Source organism: Protopterus annectens, chromosome 7.part0 (assembly GCF_019279795.1).
Source record: "Protopterus annectens isolate FY-2018-M chromosome 7.part0, PAN1.0, whole genome shotgun sequence".
NCBI classification, from domain to species: domain Eukaryota; kingdom Metazoa; phylum Chordata; order Ceratodontiformes; family Protopteridae; genus Protopterus; species Protopterus annectens.
Genome location: NC_056739.1, coordinates 644792053 through 644815375, shown reverse-complemented (window position 1 = coordinate 644815375; position 23323 = coordinate 644792053). Strand labels below are relative to the sequence as shown.

General features: G+C 41.0%; 1 protein-coding gene across 1 annotated transcript in view; it reads right to left on the bottom strand.

Annotated features, from left to right (window-relative positions):
• ICE2 (interactor of little elongation complex ELL subunit 2) overlaps nucleotides 1-23323 on the bottom strand; it is a gene marked incomplete in the record, with an annotated part of 1939141 nt that overhangs the window by 1738019 nt on the left and 177799 nt on the right. Inside the window, 1 exon segment of the mRNA XM_044077213.1 lies at nucleotides 18300-18534. Within this exon segment, the coding sequence (XP_043933148.1) occupies nucleotides 18300-18534 (235 nt within the window).

Below are 23323 nucleotides of genomic sequence, written 5' to 3'. Positions count from 1 at the left end.
ATTACTCTTGGGTTATCCTGCTGGCAGGCTACCCTCAGTCGGCCAGAATCCCAAAGTCTGGGTCCGGCGTCGGTTGCTGTCGCCCCTTCCCTGAAGTCAGTGCGCCAGGGGTATAAAAGACGCAGCCGACGCCATTTTCTTCAGTTTTTCTTGCCCAGATATCAGGTGCCCCCAAATTGGTAGGCTGAAAAAAATATGCTAATAAATATGCATGCACAAAGATAACATTTCCTTCATCTACAAGCAAATACACCACATAGGCTGTATAGGATAGAGAAGTGCAGATAAGTCCCAGCAAAGAAAAGGGGGATGGTGGGTGGGTAACCTGGACTGCAAAAGTGAATACACTCGAACATCTACATTTATGGTAGGTACACAACTGTACTATGTTCATCGTGTTTCACTGTTGCAGTCATTACTCTTGGGTTGAATCCCAAAGCGGAGGATGGGTGGCTGGGCTAAATAGGATTAGGAGAGGCTATGAGGCCCTGCAGAACTGCAGTGGCAAAGCCTGCTCTGGACTTAAAGTAAAGAGGTAAGTGGGAGTGCTTTGTGAAAGTGTGCACTGAACTCCAACTTGCAGCCTCTAAGATATCATTGGTTGGTACTCCTCTGAGGAAGGCTGCTGAAGTGGCTGCTGCTCTGGTGGAATGAGGCCTAATGCCCTTAGGCACTGATTTGCCATGCTGAAAATAGCAAAAACGGATGCAATGGCCTATCCATTTGAAATAGTCTGTTTTGTGATAGCCTTTCCTTGTGATCCTGCAGCATATGACACTAAAAGTTGCTCAGTCTTTCTGAAAGCTTTAGTTCTGTCCAAGTAGAAGTGTAACTGCCTGTGTATGTCCAAAGAATGCAGAATTTTCTCACTCTTGTTCTGTGGATTTGGATAAAAGGTAGGCAAGTGAATGGTTTGGTTGAGCGCCACACTGGACACCACATTAGGCATAAATGTTGGGTTTGTCCTCAGAGAAACCCTGTCTGGATGAAAAATGATAAAAGGTTCCACAGTCATGAGTGCTTGTAACTCCGAGACTCGTCTTGCAGAGGTTATTGCTAGGAGCAGAGCTGTTTTCCAGGATAAGAATTTTATATCCACTGTTGATGCTGGCTCGAAAGGAGGCAGTGTGAGTTTTTCCAAAACATAATTGAGGTCCCAGGCCGGAATTGGTGCTCTCCTTGGAGGCCTAATGTTTTTGGCCCCTCTGAGGTACTGCCTTATTAAAGGATGAGAAAAGATAGGTGGTTCCGTATTGTAATGGGTTGAAATGGCAGAGGCATGAATCTTAATTGATGAGAAAGAAAGGCCTTTGTTCGGCATCTCAGTTAGGTATTGTAAAATCTGAGGGATATTTGGTACACATGTGTCAAAGCCTTGTTCCAAGCACAGAATCTCTTCCATTTTTCTGCATAAGATTTTCTAGTACTGGGCCTCCAAGATAACATCCATAACAGCTTTTGAAAGAGGAGTGTTCTGAATGGCTACATTATCTGCCATGCTGCCAGATTTAAAGGTCCTGAGTTGGCTGTGCAGAATCAGATTGTTTTGTTGGGTCAGCAAGTGAGAAGTTTGAGGCAATATCCATGCTGGACCTTGAGACGAGCTCTTTAGGATTGGGTGCCAGTGCTGGCGTGGCCAGTCTGGTGCAATCAGTATCATTTTTGGCTTCTCGTCTGACCTTTAGAAGTACCCTGGGAAGGAGAGGCAGTGGGGGAAAGGCATATACTGTTAGATTTTTCCAGCTGAAGGATAGGGCATCCACTTTCCATGCTTGTTTGTGATAAATCCTTGTGCAAAATCTCTGCAATTGGCAGTTGTAAGGGGAGGCAAATAGATCTATGTCTGGGCATCCCCATTTCCTTGTTATCATGCTGAAGACTTGTGGATCCAGTTTCCATTCGTGGGGATCCATGAGGTTTCTGCTTAGTTTGTCTGCCAGAGTATTTGTTTTTCCTGGCAGGAATTGTGCTTGCAGGTGAAGTTGAAAAGTCAGTGCTGCGTCCCATAAGGTCATTGCTTGTCTGCAGAGGGGGTAGGAATGTGTACCTCCCTGTGTGTTTATGTACCACATGACCGTAGTATTGTCTGTCTTTATCAGTAGGCGTCCTGGATGAAGCAGGTCCTTGAAAGCTGTCAAGGCATTTTGAACAGCTAGCATCTCTTTTTAATTGATGTGAAGATGCATCTGGTTTGCAGGCCATGTGCCCTGAATACATTTTCCTGCCATATGCCCCCAACCCCCCCCAGGCATAATCTGATGCATCCATTGTCAGTGTCTGTCTGGCTGTGGGTAAACTGAATGGCAGAACCTTGTTGTGGTGACAGGCCTCTGCCCACCATCGAAACTCCTGTTGCAGGCAGGGAATGAGTGCAATTACTGTCTCCAGGCTGTGGCAATGCTGAGTCCAAACACTTTTTAGATACCATTGTAGTTTCCTCATATGCAGTCTGGCATATGGAATTAGTAGAATGCAGGATGCCATGAAACCAAAGGCCTGCAGGATTTTCCTTGCAGATAAGTGGGTTTTTGTTGCCAATTTCTTGAAGTAAGAAGTCAGTTGCCTTTGTTTGTCCAGCGTGAGATAAGCCATCTGGGCAGTTGTATTCAAGCTTGCACCCAGGAATATTATCTCTTGAGAGGGCACTAGTTTTTTATTTCTTTTCGTTTACTGTGTACCTTAGGCCAATTAGTAATCTTTTTACAAACGCCAGATGCTCTAGAAGAATGTCTTTGTTCTCTGCTTGAATTAGGCAGTCGTCCAAGTAGGGATATATTTGAATTCCTCTGTCTGCAAAACGCAATTACTGGTGCCAGGCATTTTGTGAAGACCCTGGGCGCAGTAGATAAGTCAAAGGGCAGTGCAGAGAATTGGCAAGCTATGAATCTGAGGTATCTTCTGCAATATTGTCTGATTGGGACATGCAGGTATGCCTCTTTTAGGTCCAAAGTTACGAGCCAAGCCTTCTTGCCCAGCATGGGCAGTAGCTGCTGTAGAGTCAACATCTTGAATTTTTGAACTTCCAGAAACGTATTTAGTATAGACAGGTCCAGTATTGGTCTCTAGGTTTTGTCCTTTCTGGGCACTAGGAAAAGTCTGGAGTAAAATCCTTGCCCCTGCTCTTGTTGTGGTGCTTGTTGAATGGCCCTCATGTCCATGAGGGCTGTAATTTGTTTTTGTGCCTCTGCCCATTGTGTGGCAGGTCTGGCATACCTTTTTACCTTGGTAGGGTGTGAAAATGGAACCTGTAGCCTTGGGACACTATGTTCAGGACCCATTTGTCTTGGGTAACCGTTTGCCAATTTGAAGAAAAAAGTGCTAGTTTTCCCCCTAAGGGGGCCGCCAAAAGAAAGGTGCTTGGATCTGGCAGAGGAAAGTCATTGGGACTGTTTCCTGTAAGGTTGTGATTTGTCTTCTCCGCTTTTGGAGGTAGGAGCACCCCATTGTTTAGGCCTGTATGAGCCTTGGGGCTGAGATCTGCCTCTGGGACGCCTGTATCTGCCTCTTTGTGGTCTGTCTGACACTGGAAAGGACCAATTTTTAGAAGGTCAGTTCCTGCTAAACCTGGGTGGCTGTACCTGTAAGAAATCCTTGACTGTCTGCATGGATTTTGCTTTATCCTCCATTTTTTTCAACACCTCTTCTGCTTTAGTACCAAACAAAGTATCATGCTGTAATGGAGCATCTAATAATTTTGCTTTAACATGATTAGGAAGATTCTGTTCCTTTAACCAAGCATGCCTTCTAATAACAGAACCTGTAACAGCGGCCCTGCAAGAGGCCTCCAGTGAATCATAACCACAGTGCAAAGTATGCTTTCCCACTTGTTCAGCTGCATGCAACAAATCCTGCATTTCCTTGTTCTCTGAACATTCAGTATTTGTCAACAATTTCTGTTTAAGCAGTGACATTAAATATTGCTGATATTTAAGCATATGAAATTGACAATTTAAAGCCCTTACAGCCAAGGTAGCAGAAGTGTAAACTTTTTTCCCCCATCTATCTAGAGCCCTAGAATCCCTATCAGAGGGGACAGGGTTTTTTTGCAGTGGAAGCTTTGACTCCTTTGGGACCCTGAGATATAGTTTCTGGGTCAGCAGCGGGGTTTTTATGTAGGAATTTATGAGAATCGGGGACCCTGTAGTATCTGTCTGGCTTAGCAAGTGCAGGGGGTAAAGAGTCAGGGGGCAGGCCGGACTCTGAAAATACATCATCTACAATGTCTAGTACAGGTGGAATAGCAAGGGGTCTGTGCTGAGGAAGTAGCAGAAAGTCTCTGAGCCTTTTCTTAGATTCAGAATAATCTTGGCTCTCCCAGTGGAAATGCTCCCTCATGGTATGCAGGGTTTCCCCACAAGAATAATCCTCAGGAGGAGAGGCTGAAGGAATGGATTCTTCAGCATCAGAATCCTCATAGGGAAGCATGGAGTAATCCTGTTCAGAAGAAGAATCAGAGGAAATAGAAACCTGATCAGAAGAATCACACTCTGTCTATTGCCTAGACCTCTTATCAGGAGGGGGATGGGGGGATGGGAAACCCCTGATCAAAGTAATTAGGTCTTCGGCCATTTTGAGCATCTGTTTTTTAGGCATGGAAGTCTGAGTAGGAGAATGCTGTACTTGTTTGTCTTTAGAGCTGCTTTAGTCTTTGAAGCTGAAGATGGCTTAACATACAGTTGTGTAGGTCTGAAGACACCCTCAGAAGCAAATGCCTGCTCAGCGGCTCCAGACCCATCTGAGGGAATGATTTCCGAGTGTCCAATACCTTGAGTATCCAGAGGCCCAGTCAGCTCCACGTGGGAGTCGGAAGCGGCCTGTGGCTCTGAGGTAGCGGGCACCAGGGGCTGCGAAAGCGCCTCACTGAGAACTGGCGACTGGCCTAGCAGAGGCCTCGTCGTCAGTTTTGGACCTCGGATGCCTATCCTTTTCCTTGTCCTTGCGTTTTTTGTATACTCCGGTCTTCGGCGCTTCTGACGGCATTACATAATTAAATCTTCGGCCAAAGTAATGAAATGCAAAATCAAACAGACGCTTAATAGTGCATTGGTTAAATCTAGCACAAGACCAACAGCTAGCAATGTTGTGATCAGGGCCTAGGCAAGGAATACAGTAAGAATGAAAATCCTTATGAGGTATTTGCTTCCCACAAGAAATACAATTGTTAACTTTTTCTGATATCGGTCTGGAGCAAGAAGAAAGTTTCCCCAACAGGGTACTTAGCTTTAATGAAGACTTCGGTTCTGAAATTCGGATTTGAAAATCTCAGGAGTTGGCCGACCGGCACTTGCGAACTGCTTTTGCTTCGGGCACTGCGCGGCAAGAAAGACTGAAGAAAATGGCATCGGCTGCACCTTTTATGCCCCTGGTGCACTACCGTCAGGGAAGGGGAGACCGCAACCGACGCCGGACCTAGACTTTGGGATTCTGGTCGACTGAGGGTAGCCTGCCAGCAGGATAACCCAAGAGTAATGACTGCAACAGTGAAACACGATGAACATCCATTCTGCCCTCATCCATTGCTTTGGTGACCTTCTCAAAGAAGTCCACAAAGTTGAGTAGGCATGACCTGCCCAAGATGAAACCAAATTGGGTTGCGTCCAGGGTCTGGAGATTTTCTGTGTCATTACCATCATTTCTATGATAATTATTTCCATGGCTTTGCATATGAGACTAGTGAGACTTATGGATCTCTAGTTTCCATGGTCTGTAGATGGCCCACCTTTGTGAAGAGGGTTGACTGCTGCTGTACCCCATTCATGAGACATGAAGCCTGTTTGGAGGCTACAGTTAAATAGCAATTCCAGAGGGCCTAACAGGGCATGTTTCATGCTATTTAGAAAGCATCCTGGGATATTGTCTGGACCCACTGACACAGTGTTCTTGGTCTTAGAGAGAGCACTAAGCACCTGTTCCCTAGTGATACTGATAGAGAGATATGTGCACTGCAGTGAGCAAGCTTTAGCAGTCATAAAAACAATTTATACGTTATTGTATAAGATGATTTTGAAAGGTGCCCCCTTGATGGATAAATGATTAGCTTTTTCCACTCCATCAATTATAATTTGCCACATTCCCTAAAAAGCTTCTGCATACTAGTGCATTAGTGTCCTCTGCCAATTTATACTACAATGCTTGGCACCAAATTGCATAAGTACACATATTGCCTTTGCATACAAGTTCACACCTACCACTAACAGTCATTTCATGTAAATGGAAAAACAAAAGTGACACTTCACATTGTTCAAGTAATCAGCTAATATGCATCTGCCCACCTTCCAAGGATGAGGATAGACAGTGAGACTGTTCAAGCACATGGAAATGTTGGGAGGGTATCTGAGAACCATCAAAGTGGGTCCCCATCAAACATCAACTAATACATTTATAAAGTTATTGACATATCGAACATCAAGAACTCTCCATTTCTGATGTAATGATTGGGCTGGATCCCAAATACTAAATCCACCAGGACGGAAGGGGGTGGAATACAGCAGAGGGGCTAATGTTCAGAATGCCAGTTCTTGAGATCCAGATGTGCCAAAGCCAACCCATCTCCCAGAGCTGCAAACACAACAACACATGGTTAAGACATGCACTGAGGATCAAGCAGCCCCAGTGCAAAAGTCACTAATGACATTCCCAAAGCAAGTAATCAAAGGCATCACTCCTCCACTGGAGGGCATTCCACCACATCATTTTCCACTGACCAATTAACTGTCAGATGGTAACAGGATGATACAACTCACAAACCACTTAGAAAAGGTTTGACTAAGGAGCGTCAGCCCCCATCTCCAGAGACTGAAAGAGGAACAGCAGTTCAATCTTCAAAATCCCATCACACGGCCATTATGAGTAGAGCAGAGACACCTTGACAGTAAAAGAACACAAGGCCCAAGTCACATGGCTGCATGATACATGCCAAACCTACATGAAAGGTGCAGTATTGAGTATTATTTTGCACAAATGCAGAAGTACTTATTTCCAGCTCAGTGGCAGAGAAGGATAAAACTCTAAGGACTCATACAACCACAATGTGAGTTTGACTAAAGAAGAGGGGAAAAAAACTTCATCTTACCAGTCTGTCCAGATGCTTACTCTCTTTGTCCCCAGTAACTGGTTTGGGAGTGGTACAGTGGTAAGGCACCTCTTCATATTAGGACTAGTGGAAGAGATATTAGTTGGGTCTGCTTCAAGATGAGATAACATACATTTGTTAGCTTGAGATAAACAATATGTCTTCATTCTAGCTACAGAGAATTAAGAGTCTGGAGGACTGCAGGTAGCATTAAAAGCATCCTCTAAGACTGGAAGAACAGGAGGCACGATTGCAGAATGCCAAGCTTCCTGTACTAATAAATCACAACAGCGGTTTGACTCGTGGGGAACATAAAGCTTTCCCCAAGCACATCCATCCTTCAGTATGGAGACTGTTTCAGAAAAGGAAAATACATTCTAATGTTCAAACTCAGACTCACTGTCTAAAGAATCAAGATTCTTGGGCTATGGACCCCACTGGTGACATTACCTTGTCTCCATGTAAATCAGAACCATCTGAACAAACTTTCTCATCCTTTGGAGTACAAGAACAAAGGAACAGCCTGTGACACTTGACACCCACGATTAAAAGTCTGCAATAAACTCCTAGTGAAGGTAATAATTTTAGCCACAGATACCACTTACTTGATATTACGTAATTAATGTTTGGTTTCATTTTTCTAGGACATTTACAGATGAAGACCTCGACAAGGAAAGCATATCATCCAGAACAAGAGGTATCTTTCTCCAGCACCTAAAAATGGATGGTTTTCCCATGCCCCAATGAACAATGAAACAGATGAAGAGTATGTGTCTGACCCCGGATTCATAATGGCTGGCATGTGGTGTACAGAACCATCAGTGGCCGCTGAAGAGTCACCTATCATCAGCAGAGGCACCGACTGCGCCCACACTGTGGGCAATGGCTCACAGTTTGTTTTGGGGGTAAGTTGGAGGAAGGAACAACAGGACTGGGAAAAGTATCCATGCTGTAGCCAATAAGATGCCTTATTGCTGGTAAGATACACTAGAATTCTGATTTTTTATCTATCGTGTGCTGAAAAGGTTAATCCCATTACACTATTTATTTTATTTATTTATTTGCAGTTGGTTTACCAGGATAGTCCATTGGGCCAAGATGATCCCATTTTCAATGGAGTCCTGGGGAGAAAAGCTCCAGAAACAAGGTTACATAGTTTTTGGATATGTATTACAATATTTACAAAATTATATAGTTAAGCATTATACTGGTGATCAACATTTCAGATGGTACATACTATAGAAGCAACTCATATTACAGTATTTACAAAATTATATAGTAAGAGTATAACATTTAGGTGGAATTACTGATGAAACTGATTAGGAGATGAAAACATTTCAGTGGAGATACTGAGAGCCATTTTGAATAAGGAAGTTAGCTAAAGGGATACAGAGTAATACTATAGGAGAGGCAGAAACAAGGAAATTGTAGGTAAGGAGGAGGAAGGAGGTAAAGGCAGACATGAGTTCTTGTTGGTATGTAGGAAAAGAGAGGTAAAGGCAGTCTTGATTTATGAAGGGTGGGTGCAAGAGCATTCCCACTGGGTTAGTAGATGAGAGTAAAGGGATTTTTTGAATGTAAAATGGTTGAAGGTGGTACGAATAGCTGGAGGTAGGGAATTCCAGAGACGAGCTAGACTATAGGATAGGAGATTTTTACCTGGGGGTCGAATTGGTTTGTATAATTCAATTAGGTTTTGGTTGTTAGTTCTGAGTACTCTATTGGGCATGTGCATTTTAAAGGCAGAGGAGAGAGATGGACAAAGGAAGGGTTTGAAAATGAGCTTATGAGCAAGAGTAAGTTGAGAATAGATGAGTTGGCTGTGTAGTTCTAGCCATTCTAGTTTGTGGAGAGAAGAACAATGGTGAGTAGATGCTTTATGACTAGTAGCGAATTTGGCTATTTTATTGTAGCATGAGGAAAGTTGTGTTTTGAGGGAAGATTGTCGGTTAGTCAGGAGTGGGGCTCCAGAAAGAAGAGAGGGAATCAGGAATGTGGAAGAGAGAGTGATTTTAGTAGAGGGTGTAAGGAAACGATTTTGTTGATAGAGCATGCCTAGTTTTTGATGAGTTTTTTTGATGTTAAGTAGTATGTGGGAGTTGAATTTAAGCTGACTATCAATCTGAACCCCAAGTAACTTAGCCTCTGGCACCAATTCCAAGGTTGTGTTGTTGTTACTAGCGATTAAAAAAGAGTTTGGATTGATAGAGATGTGTTTAGAGGGTGTAAATACCATTAGTTTGGTTTTAGAAGCATTTAGTGCTAGGTGGTTTTTTCTCATCCATTGTTCAGTGATTGAGAATGCGTCTTGTGTAAGCTTTTGGAGTGCAGGGATGGATGTGGCCGAGCTGATAATAGTTGAATCGTCTGCATATTGAGTAATATTAGAGAATGGGATGGAATTACGGAAGTCATTTATGAAGATGTTGAATAGAAGAGGACCCAATATGGAACCTTGGGGGACCCCAGTTGGGGTATTAAGGAATGAGGAGGTGGCTTTTTTCCATTTAGCTGCTTGAGCTCTATTAGATAAGCAACTAGAGAACCAGTTTAATGAGGAAGGAGATAAGTTAAGTTGGGAGAGTTTCTTTAGGAGTAGTTTGTGAGAGATGGTATCAAAGGCCTTTGAGAGGTCTAGTAGAAGGGTAGAAACAATGTGTCCAGAGTCCTGGGCTTTATTTATAGTTTCTAGGAAGGAGAGGGCGGCTGTCATAGTACTATGGCTGGGTCTAAAGCCGTGCTGAGTTGGAGTCAGCAGGTGATTGTCTAAGAGGTAAGGTAGGAGCTGCAAATGGATACATTTTTCTAGGAGTTTAGAGATGGGAGACAGAATAGCTATGGGAAGGAAGTTTGTAATATTGTTATTATTGCCACCTTTATGCAATGGTATGATAAATGCCTTTCTCCAAATTTGGGGTACCATGCTTTCTTGGATAGAGCGGTTGATTAGAATACTAATAGGGTAGGCTATAGCTTCTGCGGTTATGCTAAGGAAGTAAGAAGGAATATTGTCTGGGGCATTAGAGCATGGCTTTAGTTTCTGGAGGAGTTTTTTTATGGCAGATGTGGGAATAGGTTTAAGTGAGAAAGGTTGAGAAAAGGGGGGGTAGGGTATTTGAGGGTTGTGGTATTGGAGAGGAAGTAAGAGTGGTGGTGGGAGTGGAGGGAAAGGTAGAGGTGGATGAGGGTGAAGTTGAGGATGTACTGGTATCAGAAAAAGAAGAGGTTAGTTTGGAAATAGAATTAATGAAAAAAAGAGTTGAATAGTGTAGCCAAGTCCATGTCAGAAACATTGGGGTCTGGGCTGGGGTTGGTTATTTTGCCAGGATTGATAAGGGAAGAGATTCCTTTCCAGAATTTTTGAGGATTTGTGTTGTTCGTGTTTTGGAGTATGGAAAAGTAGTTTTGCCGATCGGTGATGACAAGCCTTTTTACTTTGTTTCTAAGTGTTTTGAATTCATTGTGGGTGAGTGGAGTTTTATTTATCTGATAAAGTGTCCAGGCCTTGTCTCTGTGTCGCATGGCTGTTAGTGTGTCTTTGGTTAACCAAGGGCTAGTTTTTAGTTTTATTCTTTTAGTCCTTATAGGAGCATGGTAGTCTAGAAGGTTCAAGAAGGTTGTGTTGAAGTGGGCTACGGCATTATCTAGAGGTAAAGTTTTTAGAATGTTCCAGTCAACTACTTTTAGAGAGTTGGAGAAAGCTATTGGGTTGAAATTTTTATGGTTGCGGGTAGTAATATAATTATGTGTTCTCTGTAAAGGTGCTGGTAGTCGATATGTGATGATAGGTAGGTGGTCACTAAAGGAGTCTGGAAGGGTACCACTGTTGGAGAAATAATGAGGGTGAGAGACTAGAATCCAGTCTAGAATGCTACCCTTTGAAAGAGATTTTGAGGGGCGGTAATATTATTAATTAGTTGTGAGAAGTTGTAAAGGTTGATATTAAGTGGGTTTGAGGAAGAATGAATGGATGACCAATTGATATTGGTGTCACCCAAAATTATGATTTCATTGCTAATGTTGGAGGAGAGCCAGGATAGGATATTCTCTAGTGTGGTAATATTATCTCCGGGGGGAATGTAAAGGGAGGCTATACATATGTGCTTGTATTTATTGACTTGAAGTACCGATAGGAGTAGTTCAGCATTATTGAAACTGGGAATGGGTTTGTTATAAGGGGTGACTGACAAGGAGGATGAGTATAGTAGAGCAACCCCGCCTCCTTTTTTTTTGGTTCTATCTTTTCTGATGATTGAGTAGTTGGGTGGTGTAATTTTGTGGTCCTTTATGTGGGGTTTTAACCAAGTTTCAGAGATAGATAGGATATCAGGTTTATTATGTGAAAGCCAAGCATGGAGGTTTGGTACTTTGTTGACTATGCTTTGGGAGTTTAGAGAGGTGAATAGTATAGAATTATCGGTGTTGGTAGAGGTGGAGGGGCCTGGGTTGGGATGGATATCTCCTAATAATAGAGTGGTTTATTAGATATAGGGTAAGGTTGGTGAGGTATTTGGAGTGCTTAAAGTTTAGGTTGGGCTTTATTATGTAGGTAAAGGGTTTGTTAGTTGCTATGGTGGTATGGTTAATTTGAGTGTTGATGAGTTTATAAGTAAAGAGTAGATGGCTTTGTATAGGGTAAAGATGGGGAGATATTTTGGTGTGTGATTTTAAAGAAGGTGAGTTGAGATGTATTATGTGAAAGGCCTGCGAGTGGTTAATGTAATTGGGCTGGGTGAGATAGTAAATGTATACTAACAGGTTATTTTCAGGGAACACCCGAGATGGTATTTACACTGCTAGGGGAAATTTGGCCAGAGCATCATGGAACTTGTTCTACTCTTTTCAATATATGCCATGGGATCTTTTACATCCACCTGAGCTACCCACCAACTCAAGCAGATGGGGTCTTGGTTTAATGTTTCATCCAATGGATGGATAATGTGTCATTTGGAAAGTAAGTCGTCACTTAGTTCCCAAAAGCAGCACACAACCCTTCCAAAAATCTCAAAATCTCAATACCAAGTTACACAAGCAGTACATAAACTAACACCGTAAAAACTTCTAGAGAACAAAAATTAAATGAACCTCTAGAGAACAAAAATTAAATCAGTTGTCACAAAGTATACACAAGCATTTCAACTGTAACACACAGTTTCCTGTCCAAAAACTTATTATCCGATCTAAAACTATTTTAAAATAAAGGACATCTCAGTGTAAAATACGCCCTTTTGCTTAAGGCACACTCTAGATATCTAGACACCTATAAAACTATTCCTAAACTGAAAAAGTATTTGGGGAACATCTACAGATGTTCATATAAAACCCGTTTTCTTAAAGTAATATATCGCAATTCTGACAGAAAACTAAGTAAAAATAATAAAATGCACGTTTAATCATAAAAGAACAGTGTGGAAGGGTTCTTCAACAGGGCCTTATCTGTCAGACTAAACGTTTTTAGGCCAAATGCTGATAAAGAAGAGCCACAGAGATGCATCTGCATGAGTTAGCAAGGAAAAACTGAAGATTATCCATTTATACAGCTCCCTTCAAAAAGGACGTAGCCTGCAAGGAACAGAATGACAGTGTGGGAGGGGATAAAACCTTTTTGAAGCTGGATGGTTGCTGTAGACTTGCCAGGATACAGCCCACAGGCTTCTGCAGCAATGAGAAGGATGAAATCTGAACATAGTGATGAACAGCATAAACTAAGTTAATTCACTTTGAGACAATGCATAATGTTCTATGGTCAGCAGTAAATAATTGGTTAAAAGGCTGTTTATAAAACAGTGGCATATTTTCTTTGAAAACACCAAAACAGATTGGCACACTTAAGAGGGATTTTTTAAATACTTTTGTGATTACAATTAAAAACAACTTCCTCACTACCAGACATCTATAAAATACAGATTTCTGTACTTGTACTACTCTTCATCTTATCCTCAATTTATTCTCCTCCTCTTCATCTTATCCTCAATTTCTTCTCCTCCTACTGTGCCATCTTTCATCCTACCATGACTTAATATGTCTTAACATCTCCCCAACTTGGTCCCAACCACCTACCCATCCTTCCTCTTTACACTCTCCATACATTGCATCAAACCTTTTTAATACTGCCTCTCACCTTTATTCCAAATACAGGCAGATTAACTACAATTAATTGTACTTCAACTCAAACCAAAACAAAATTAAGTGCAAGAATCCTCTCCAAAAACCATGTATGCATAATTCCCAAATATATTAAAAATCCTTCTAGGAGGAGATATACACACTAATCTTGGCCCTACCTATCACAATCAACACAAAAGGTAATTCTCTCCTACACTCTTCTCTAACCCAATAACAGCTACTCTGGTGATCTAATTTTTGCTGCAATAAATGTTAGAAGGACAAGTAATAAAACTGGTGAAGTACATGCCTGGATTACCCAACATAAGCCTGACATTCTCACTGTTAACTGAAACTTGGGTTAAACCCAGCATAAACTACTCCAAAGTTATACCTCCTGGCCATATCATCCATAATGACCATATAAAGAGGAAGGCTGGTGGAATTGCTTAAATATTTCCCAACACCTACCACACTTCCCTTTACAGCAAACTTAAAGCAAATATCCATTCAGTATAGCTTCTTATCACTTTCCCCATAATAAACAATTATAAACAAATATGTATTGCTGTCTTCTACATCCCTCCTGGCAACAATATAGCTATACTAGAAGATATCATACACTGGACATCCTTAACATTTCAACAAAAAAAAATATTACTAGGTGATGTGAATGTCAATTGGTTGGACAAACTCTAACGCCTCTACATCTAGCATGAACTTGTATGGTTTCAGAACTAATTAATATCCCCACATATTAGAGCATGACATCAAATTCCATATTAGACATCAGACCCTAGTAAATACACCACCTCAGATACAATGTCAGACTATCTTGGTGATAGTCTCCCAATCTATATGACCAGACTTCTCACACATCCAGTTAAACAGCATATTTATAAAACATGCAACCTTTCAAGTTTAATCCAGAAATGTTCATTACTAAGCTATCATCTATTATACAACGGCCCCTCATTAATATTCAAAAACGTGCACGCTGATTGGTCAGCATGCATGTTGTAAATCAGAGTTATAGTAATGGAAAAGGTCCGTCGCCGGACTTTTCCATTACTATAACTCTTTTTTCACACTGTTTCGCTATGTTAAACGAGTTTAACATAGCGAGACAGCTTTAAAAAAAGCAACAGAGATTCTCCGTTGCTTTTTTAAAGCTGTCTCGCTATGTTAAACTCCTTTAATATAGTGAGACAGTTTGTAAAAAGCAATGGAGATCTTGTTTTCTCCGTTGCTTTTTTCAAAACTGTCTTGCTATGTTAAATGGGTTTAACATACCGAGACAGCTTTAAAAAATGCAACGGAGATTCTCCGTTGCTTTTTTTAAAGCTGTCTCGCTATGTTAAACCCATGTAACATAGCGAAAACAGTTTGTAAAAAGCAACAGAGATCTTGCTTTCTCTGTTGCTTTTGCTCACAGTTCTGATTTACTGCGCAAGCATACGCATGTGCAGTACATCAGAACTGCCGCAGAATACCAGACAGCTGCAGAAGGGCAGCAAGGAGGCATTATACAATGCCATTATTTAAGAAAAGTAATTATTTTTTTTCTTAAATAATGTCATTGTATAATAGCAATAACCCACTTCTGGGTGTGGGTAATGCTGGATTTACCCACGGTTGGCTTTGTTTGGCCACTCGGGCTTCACCCTCGTGACCAAACCACACCAACCTTGGGTAAATCCAGCATTACCCACACCCAGGCGTGGGTTATTGCTATATTAACTGGAACTTCCTAAACATGTTTCCCTTAGATGATGTTGTGAATGAATTCAAAGCAACTTTTCTAAAAATCCTAAATAGCCTTGTACCTCCTAGAAGGAAAAGACTAAAAACAAATAATGCAATTTGGCTGTCTAAAAAAAAAAGAGTAAAATGTTAATGCAGGACAGAGAAAAAACATGGAAAGAATGGCAAAAATATAAAACACCTCAATATCTTGAAAACTTTAGAATGCTTCACAATTATACTTTAAAGCAAATAAATTAAGACAAAACTATACTATAACAACTTTCAGAATAATACTAAACAGCCCTAAAAAAAAAAAAAAAAAAAAAAAAACACTTTGGACATCCATTAAAGAAAGCTTACATCCAGGACAAAAAACTCAAGCCAAACCCCTCTCTATTTAACTCACCACTCGAAACTGCAATACAGGTCAACTCTTATTTTAGATAGTATAGCATCTCTATCCAAGGATTCCTCAATATCTAATCCTAACCCTGCCCAACAGCCACATATTACCACATCCACTTTCACCTTAAAACATGTGCCCACATTCTATATAAAACTACTCTAAAACAAACAGTGCTCTCCCTTCAGCTGATGACCTTTGAGACAGTACTTCAACACGGGAGCAAACAGCATTGCCTATCCTGTCTCAACCCTTATAAATAGGTCAATCCAGAAATTGCATGCTCCCTCTTTCTGGGAGAAGTCACACATAATCCCTCTGCACAAAGGAGGACATTCAAGAGACAATAATTTCAGACCTATAGCAATCTCATCTCCCCTTGACAATATACCTGAAAAACGCATTCAAAAATAATTGCTAGACTGTCTCCTGCAGGAAGAACTCCTATCCCCTACACAACATGGCTTCCGTCCTTCCCACAGTACTAGCACTGCCCTTCTAACTTAAGTAGATACTGTCAATAAAGCTAGATACAACAGCAAACTAGTATCTTCCTTATTTCTAGACTTGTCTAAACCTTTCCATACAGTTTTGTCACAGCAAACTTCTACTTCAAATGTCCTCACTAGGTCTCACTCAGCCCACCCTTCTGTGATTCATAACTGTCCAATAGATACAAGTCATTAAAATGGCACTCCGTGATGTCTCTTCTACCTCCCAGTCACCACCGGTGTACCACAAGACTCGATCCTTGGTCCCCCCTCCTCTAACATTTTAACAAACACTCTCTATACATCCACATAACAGGTCACCCTAATACAATACGCAGATGATTTTACTCTCATTTGCACCCCTAAAAAAAATTACTCAAGAGGTTTTAACAGCCACTGAAACATGGAACTCTTAACTCATGCTCGACCCAAAAAAAGACCAAACTACTTTTTTCCCCAAACCCCTCTCTCATGAAAAAAAAAATGTAAAGTCCTCTCTCTTGATAATACAACTAGTGAAGGCACTTCTCTTAGCAAATTATTAGGGGTGATAGTGGATGATAATCTTCCAGTCAACCTGCATGTACAAAATTGCATAAAAAAACTTATCAAAAATTAGGCCTGCTTTACAGAGCCAAAAACTCTCACTGATGCAACTAAAACTACACTTGCCACTACTTGTCTCCGCTTCACACTCATCCTTACCAACTTCCAGGCTTCACAAAATTTAAAACTTGAATAATGCTATAACAAAGTTGCTAAATTTTCAGCAACTACTCCTTTCAGAACCCACCACTGTATAGCACTAAAAAGCCTAGATTGGTTAGAACTGCCTCATCGATTAACATATGCACGGCTTCTTACTACCTATAAAAAATTACCCAGAATTCATCTGTATGTTCAGCACTAAAAAAATTCTATACAGCTATGTTCCCAGTTGGTCATTGCGATACAGTGACCAAAAACTCCTGTCCGTCTTCAAACCTATCAAATCAGCTGGGCACTGTTTGTACTCGTACAAGGTTGCTAAGGCCTAGAACTCCTTACCTGTATCCATCAGTACCCTCACTCCCATCTTACAAAACCATTCTGAAAGACTTCATTGCTAAAATATGTCTCTTCTTGCTTAAAACCAGGATAAACTACATCCCTAAATGTGAACTAGTACTTTTTATTCCTTATACCTCCTTACTCTCCCTTCTTCACTTCCTTACTTCTATCAAATTCTCTTCCCTGACTTTCTCTCTAAATATACCATAAGACTTTTTCCCTCACTTCATATTCCAGTTCCTGTTTGTATTAGACTAACTTATCTTTAAATTTCCCTACATATGGTTAAAATTTCTACAAATATTAAATGATTGTCATATAACGTGTATCGATTCTTAACCAATGTTTTTATATTATCACTAATTTATTATAATTATTTAAACCACAGATGTTTTATTTTTGAAGATTGCATAACTACTGTTCTTAAAATGTTTTGTAATAATTTGGAGCTTTTCTCCCTGGGTCTCTTCTGAAAATGGGGGTCTACCCAGTCAGACTTTTCCAGTAATCAAATGTCAATAAATAAATAAAATTAAGTAAATTAAAAAAAAAAGTTAAGTTCTTGTGTGCATAACACAAAGAAATGCAAAAGAGGCTGTAAAACAAGTATGAAGAGTGACTTCAGAAAACTGAAGTAATATTCTAAAATAGCTCCAATTTAATGTGCAAAAAATACAAGATAATGCATTTGGAAGCAATGACAAGGAGAACACTAATGTGGTGAAAATGATGACAGATGTTGAAAAGGTTCTATTAAATGATCAAACTACATGCAGGCAATGCAACAAACCACAGGAACAAGAACTACCAATAGAAAACAAGATGTTCATCCCTCTTTGCAGATTTTAAGACACCCATGTAAAAGTACTGTAGGCTAATTTCTTAAAAGCCCAGCTTCACAATGCCAAAGTTTACAAAATACGAAAAGCAAAACGGTGCATCAGAATCACCACAAACCATATAAAGACGAGCTATAAACCACAATATGTATGCTCCCAAAAAGAATGTAGAGTACTTATGATAGGAACGTTAAAGCATCTCAAGGAAATTCACACAAGTCATGCGAGCATCATGTTTTTTAAAAAAGAGATGCATGAGAAAACAACATTACAGTTACAAGGTGAACAGCTTAGAGGACATGAATACAAGTCATTTATTCATGGAAGAGAGACTTGATGAAAAGACTGCATCATCGAAAAAGGAAAAATTCATGAATGCATGAGTTGGTTAAGAAAGAATTCTCATGATGAGTGGCAAAAGCTGCAGGTTACAGAACTTCTATCTCATCCAATACAAAGGGAAATGCACGGACCAGCTTTCAACAAGCAGTTATCAAAATCAAAAGCAGTACTTTTTACATAGCCGACTATTAAACAAAGAACAAGCACTTCATGCTGTAGTAACATCACAAAAAATGGAAGGCTGTACATACCAAATAAACTTCAAGATCATTGAGAAATAACTTTGACTTTCTCTTTGGTTGCTCCTTACATTTTCTCATTAATGTCAAATAAATTCTCTGCTCTTTCTCCGATAAACTGGAAAGTCGAGGAAAAGGTACTCTGGGTTCAGGAAGACAAAGACTTTTAGAAACAGGTTTACTTTCAGGCACTTCTGCAGATGTAGCCTGATAGGTAGAGAATTGTTCTACTGACTGTGCCCCTTCCCTAAAAACAAACAGAAAGAAAGATTACACACTTTACAAATATCCATCAGCTGGCTGACTGCGCATATATAGATTTCAGCTATTTAAATATGTTGGAAAAAGTACCCCCCCCCATAAAGGCAAGTCCAGAAAAAGCAATAAAACATCACAACACTCTTCAAACAAGGCCCATATATGAAGTATGCCAGCTGAAATGCAAAATACTGCAAATAAAAAAAGTTATGTACTTATCATAATGAAGAATCTACATGAGCATGTCCATCCTTATTAGCTGCAGCACTGATGTCTTAAAACTTTAGCAGATGATTAAGTCCCTCCTCTTCAACCCACAATGCTGTGTGAAGAACTTCCTCTGAAGATCTCTCATATGCATCACAAAGAGGACAAAGCAAGAGAACAGACCTCTCATCCAGATCTAATGTTAAACTATACAACTCTTATCTGGCATGAGTAGTCAGTATCTTATCTGGCATGAGAAGGTCAGTTGTCATCAGGTGTTGGTCAGAGCCCCAAACTTGTCCTCCTACATGGTCACCCTCTTGATAAAATATCACTCATTACTGTAACCCCAAAGACGAATGTGGAACTTGAGATCACATTCAGCTTAGTGCGCCCTGCAGAAGACATACAACAAAAGACTATTACAAAAGACAGCTTGGGAGATGTAGCCACTGCTCTAGTAGACTGCATCCTATCATGATTAGTCTTCATACCAAAATTTGATACAGTCACTCAACCATGTAAGCAAGGGATACTCTTACAAGTTTTTTTTTTTTAAGAGAAATGTATAAACTGTCCTTTCACAATGATTTTATTTTATCCACACGAGTCTGAGCTGCTTATGAATATCCATTTAGAAAAATAAATATTCTCCTCTATTCAAAACATTAAGGGAAACCAACTGAACTGACTAATTCAATTTAAATTCTTCTTGCCAATATCAGAAAGACTTCGGAGTGATTAAGCATCATTTTTCTGCTTTTCCTTCTGTCTTAACTAATTCTGCCAAAAACAACAGTTTTTTAGCGTTTCTGTGATTTAAAAAGTTTGTTATGGCTACATATTGTACTTATTTACTGCCTGCACTTGAATTAAGTAATTTTTGTGTTTAAATAATTTTTTTAACTGTTGTAGGCTACATACTAAAGTGCGATAGCTTTTACTGTGCATTTAAAGTGTTGTTTTGATTGTATCTGCTCTATTTTCCAAAAAAAAAAATATATATATATATATATATATATATATATATATATATATATATATATATATATATATATATATATATATATATATATATATATATGCACACACACACACACACACACACAAGATATATATATATATATATATATATATATATATATATACATACATATATATACACACACACACACACACACACACACACACACACACACACACACACACACACACACACGCGCATACTTGTTTCCCGCCTTTCTGAACTAGTATAGTCCAGTTTTCAGGTTATTGCTGAATCCAGGGCCGTGTTACAAGTTTCTGTGTTGTCCATACCTTACTTGGATAGAAGGAAGTTTCTCTGTTCACCTGTGAGAGAGGGGAGCTTTGAGCCGCCTATCTGTCTATGGTGGAGTGGTTTCAGCCCAGAAGTTAGTAGTTTATCGGCCATTTTGGGCTAATTTCTATCTCTTTCACTTCCCTGCTATAAAAACCACATTTGCACGGTTTTGCGCACTGGGCAGTGCCAGTTAGCTAGAGTTAAACTATTCTCGGCTCCACAAAGTTTACTCTTCAATTTTTCCCTTGGAACTAGACAAACCTTCAACTTTAGCACTCAAACCATTCATTTCACAGTCAAGCACTTGCTTAAAACTAATAGCAAGCACTAATTAACCCTAGCACTAGACCCCCCCTATACTGTCCAGAAGGACAAGGCTCTCTATTCATCCCCACCAGCCAATCAGAAAAACAGCTTACTCTACCTATTCAGGCATGTCCAAAGGGCAGTTTCCGGTGTACTCTCCAGTCCATCTGGTGAATCTGGGCATTTTGAGGCAATGTTACAACCGCCTCATGTACACAGACAACCCTCTCCTCCTACCACCAAACACTAATATATGCGAGAGATGTAATTATACAGCCAAACTGGAGGCAAAGCTCTCTCGCCCAAGACTGGAACTGACAGTCAAGAGGAGAAGGGTAACACTTGCAACACACCACCTCACATAGACCTAATAAACCAACACCGGTAAATAACACACATGAATAGATGAAAACATACTCGGAGACTCTAAATAAAAATCTGCAAAAGCAACAGAGACCTCCAAAGCAGACATCCAAGCAACCTCCACACCCCATCACCAACCATAAAACACATACTTCACATAATCAGTGAGCCACCCAATCACAGCCCTTAACGCAAAGTAACATACCCAACACACTAGTAATAGGCAACTCTATAGTCAGGCACACTGATGTCCCACTAACTAGGCTGGACAAGGAGAAGGTTACAGTTAGCTGCCTGTCGAGCGCCAGGATCCGCCACACAACACAAGTACTCAGGTCACTCCAGAACAAGTACAAATACGACTCTGTCATTATCCATGTTGGTGTGAATGACCTCAGACGTACCCTCCCTGGACTACATGAAGAGAGACATGTAAGAGCTGTCTGATCATGTAAGCCCAGGCCAGTATGACCCTGACCCTGAGTAGCATCCTGCCCTCACCAAGAATGATGCCACAGTATAAAGAAAAAAATATCGATTTCAACAATCAGCTAAGTTTCTGGTGTAATTCAAAAGGGGGGATCCAGTATCTGTCCACCTGGGATGACATGCTCGACAAGCCACATTGCCTCGCAAGAGATGGCTTGTGCCAGTCACCCTAAGGCTTTTGAATACTGGCCAAGGCTCTTGCCACACCCATAGTGCCTTTTTCAGGTAAGGCTCAAAAGACAAACCCACCACCATAAATAGCACAAGTAACCAAAAACGGAGGGTAATGATACTCAGCGCCAGAAGTCTAAACTTCAAAATGCACACACTCGAGTCACTCCTCAGTATGGAGAACATAGACATCTGTGCAGGAACAGAAACCTGGTTTAAGGCTCCTGAGAGCACCCCAGCACCACTAGGCTATAACTCATACCATACCTTTCGGCCACAGAACCAGGACCGAAACACAAAAGGCATGGGTGTATCCATATTCATCAGGGATACCCACATCTCCAGGTTAGTGGCGCAGCACAATGCATCAGAGATCATCCATGTGCAACTAACAACGGGCAAAACTGCAATCCAAAATGTAGCTTGCTACAGATCACCCACCATGACCCACGACCCCCATTCCACATTTCTTGAGACACTGGGAAATATGAAGGTCCTACCAAACACCCTAATACTGGGTGATTCCAATTACCCAAATAAACTGGGAGAACTACTCAAGTACTAACTCTCTTGCCCAACGCTTCCTAGAATTTATAAACTCAAGTGCCCTGGATCAACTGGTCAACACCCCCCACCAGAGGGAACATATTGGACCTGGTCATCACCAACATGGGCGACCGGTTTTCCACACCGGAGGTCAACCCCTCGTTAGTTAGATCAGACCATAGACTAATCACACTGGATATCCACATTCCGCCTCACCCCCAGTCAAGGAAACCACCATGAAAAACTTTTCAAAAGCAAACTTCACGTTACTTAAGACCAAGGTGGAAAGGTTCACAGCCCCCATGCTAAAGGACAATGCTGTCCAAGCTGCTGAAACCTTTACAAAGGCACTCTTATGAGCATCTGCAGGAATGCATGGATTGTGCCATCCCAAGTAAAACCAAGACTCACTCCTCCAAGAAAAGGAAACCAGTCTGGTGGACCCCTGCCATAAACAAGCTATACAACAGGAGGAGGAAACTAGTACAGAAAAGAGTAAAATCCCAAGAAGGAAAGACATCCCTGATCAGCATCAGCAATAAACTACGATCCCTCATTAAATCATCCAAGGCTAGTTTCGAAAGAAAAATTGCCAGTGACTCCAAAGATAACCACAAAGCGTTCTTTAGCTATGTCAAGAAGTGGAAACTCTCATATCTGCTCCAAGTTAGTGCAGAATGGCACAAAATACACTGAACTGACATATTGCCAACATTCTGGCAGACAGTTTTAGTGCAAACTTCACCCCCCTCTCACCCCCTAAAGGGCCCATAACCATACCAGAAGAATGTAGGGCCCCATCAATCACTGGCACAAAGGATAAAACAGCCCTATCCAAAGCCAAAAACACAGCTTCAATGGGACCGGATGGTGTCCCAGGCTGTGTCTTACAAGAGCTCAAAAATGAACTAACCCCTCACCTAAACACACTATTCAAACTCAGCCTCTCTACAGAGTGGTGCACATCAACAGTTATCCCACTCCACAAAGGTGGAGTCACAACGGACCCCAGGAACCATCGCCCTACAAGCCTCACTAGCCTGGTCTGCAAGGCTATGGAGCGCATCATCATGGAACTCATTAACAGAGACATTGGGAATCTCCAAACCTTGGACCCTACCCAGTTTGGCTTTAAGGGCAGATCATGCCTCCTAAACCTGGTGGACTTCTTTGAGACAGTTGCCAAGGCATTAGATGAGGGGAAAGAAGGTCCACACAGCCTACCTAGACCTCACAAAGGCTTTTGACACCATTCCCCAGAGCATGCCCATCAATTCTTGGTTGGACATGGCCTTGTATGTCAGGCAGAGATCACCTCTGAGTAAGCGGTATTCAACAGAATACAGCTGGAGTTTCTTGAGCTGGGTTGCATAGG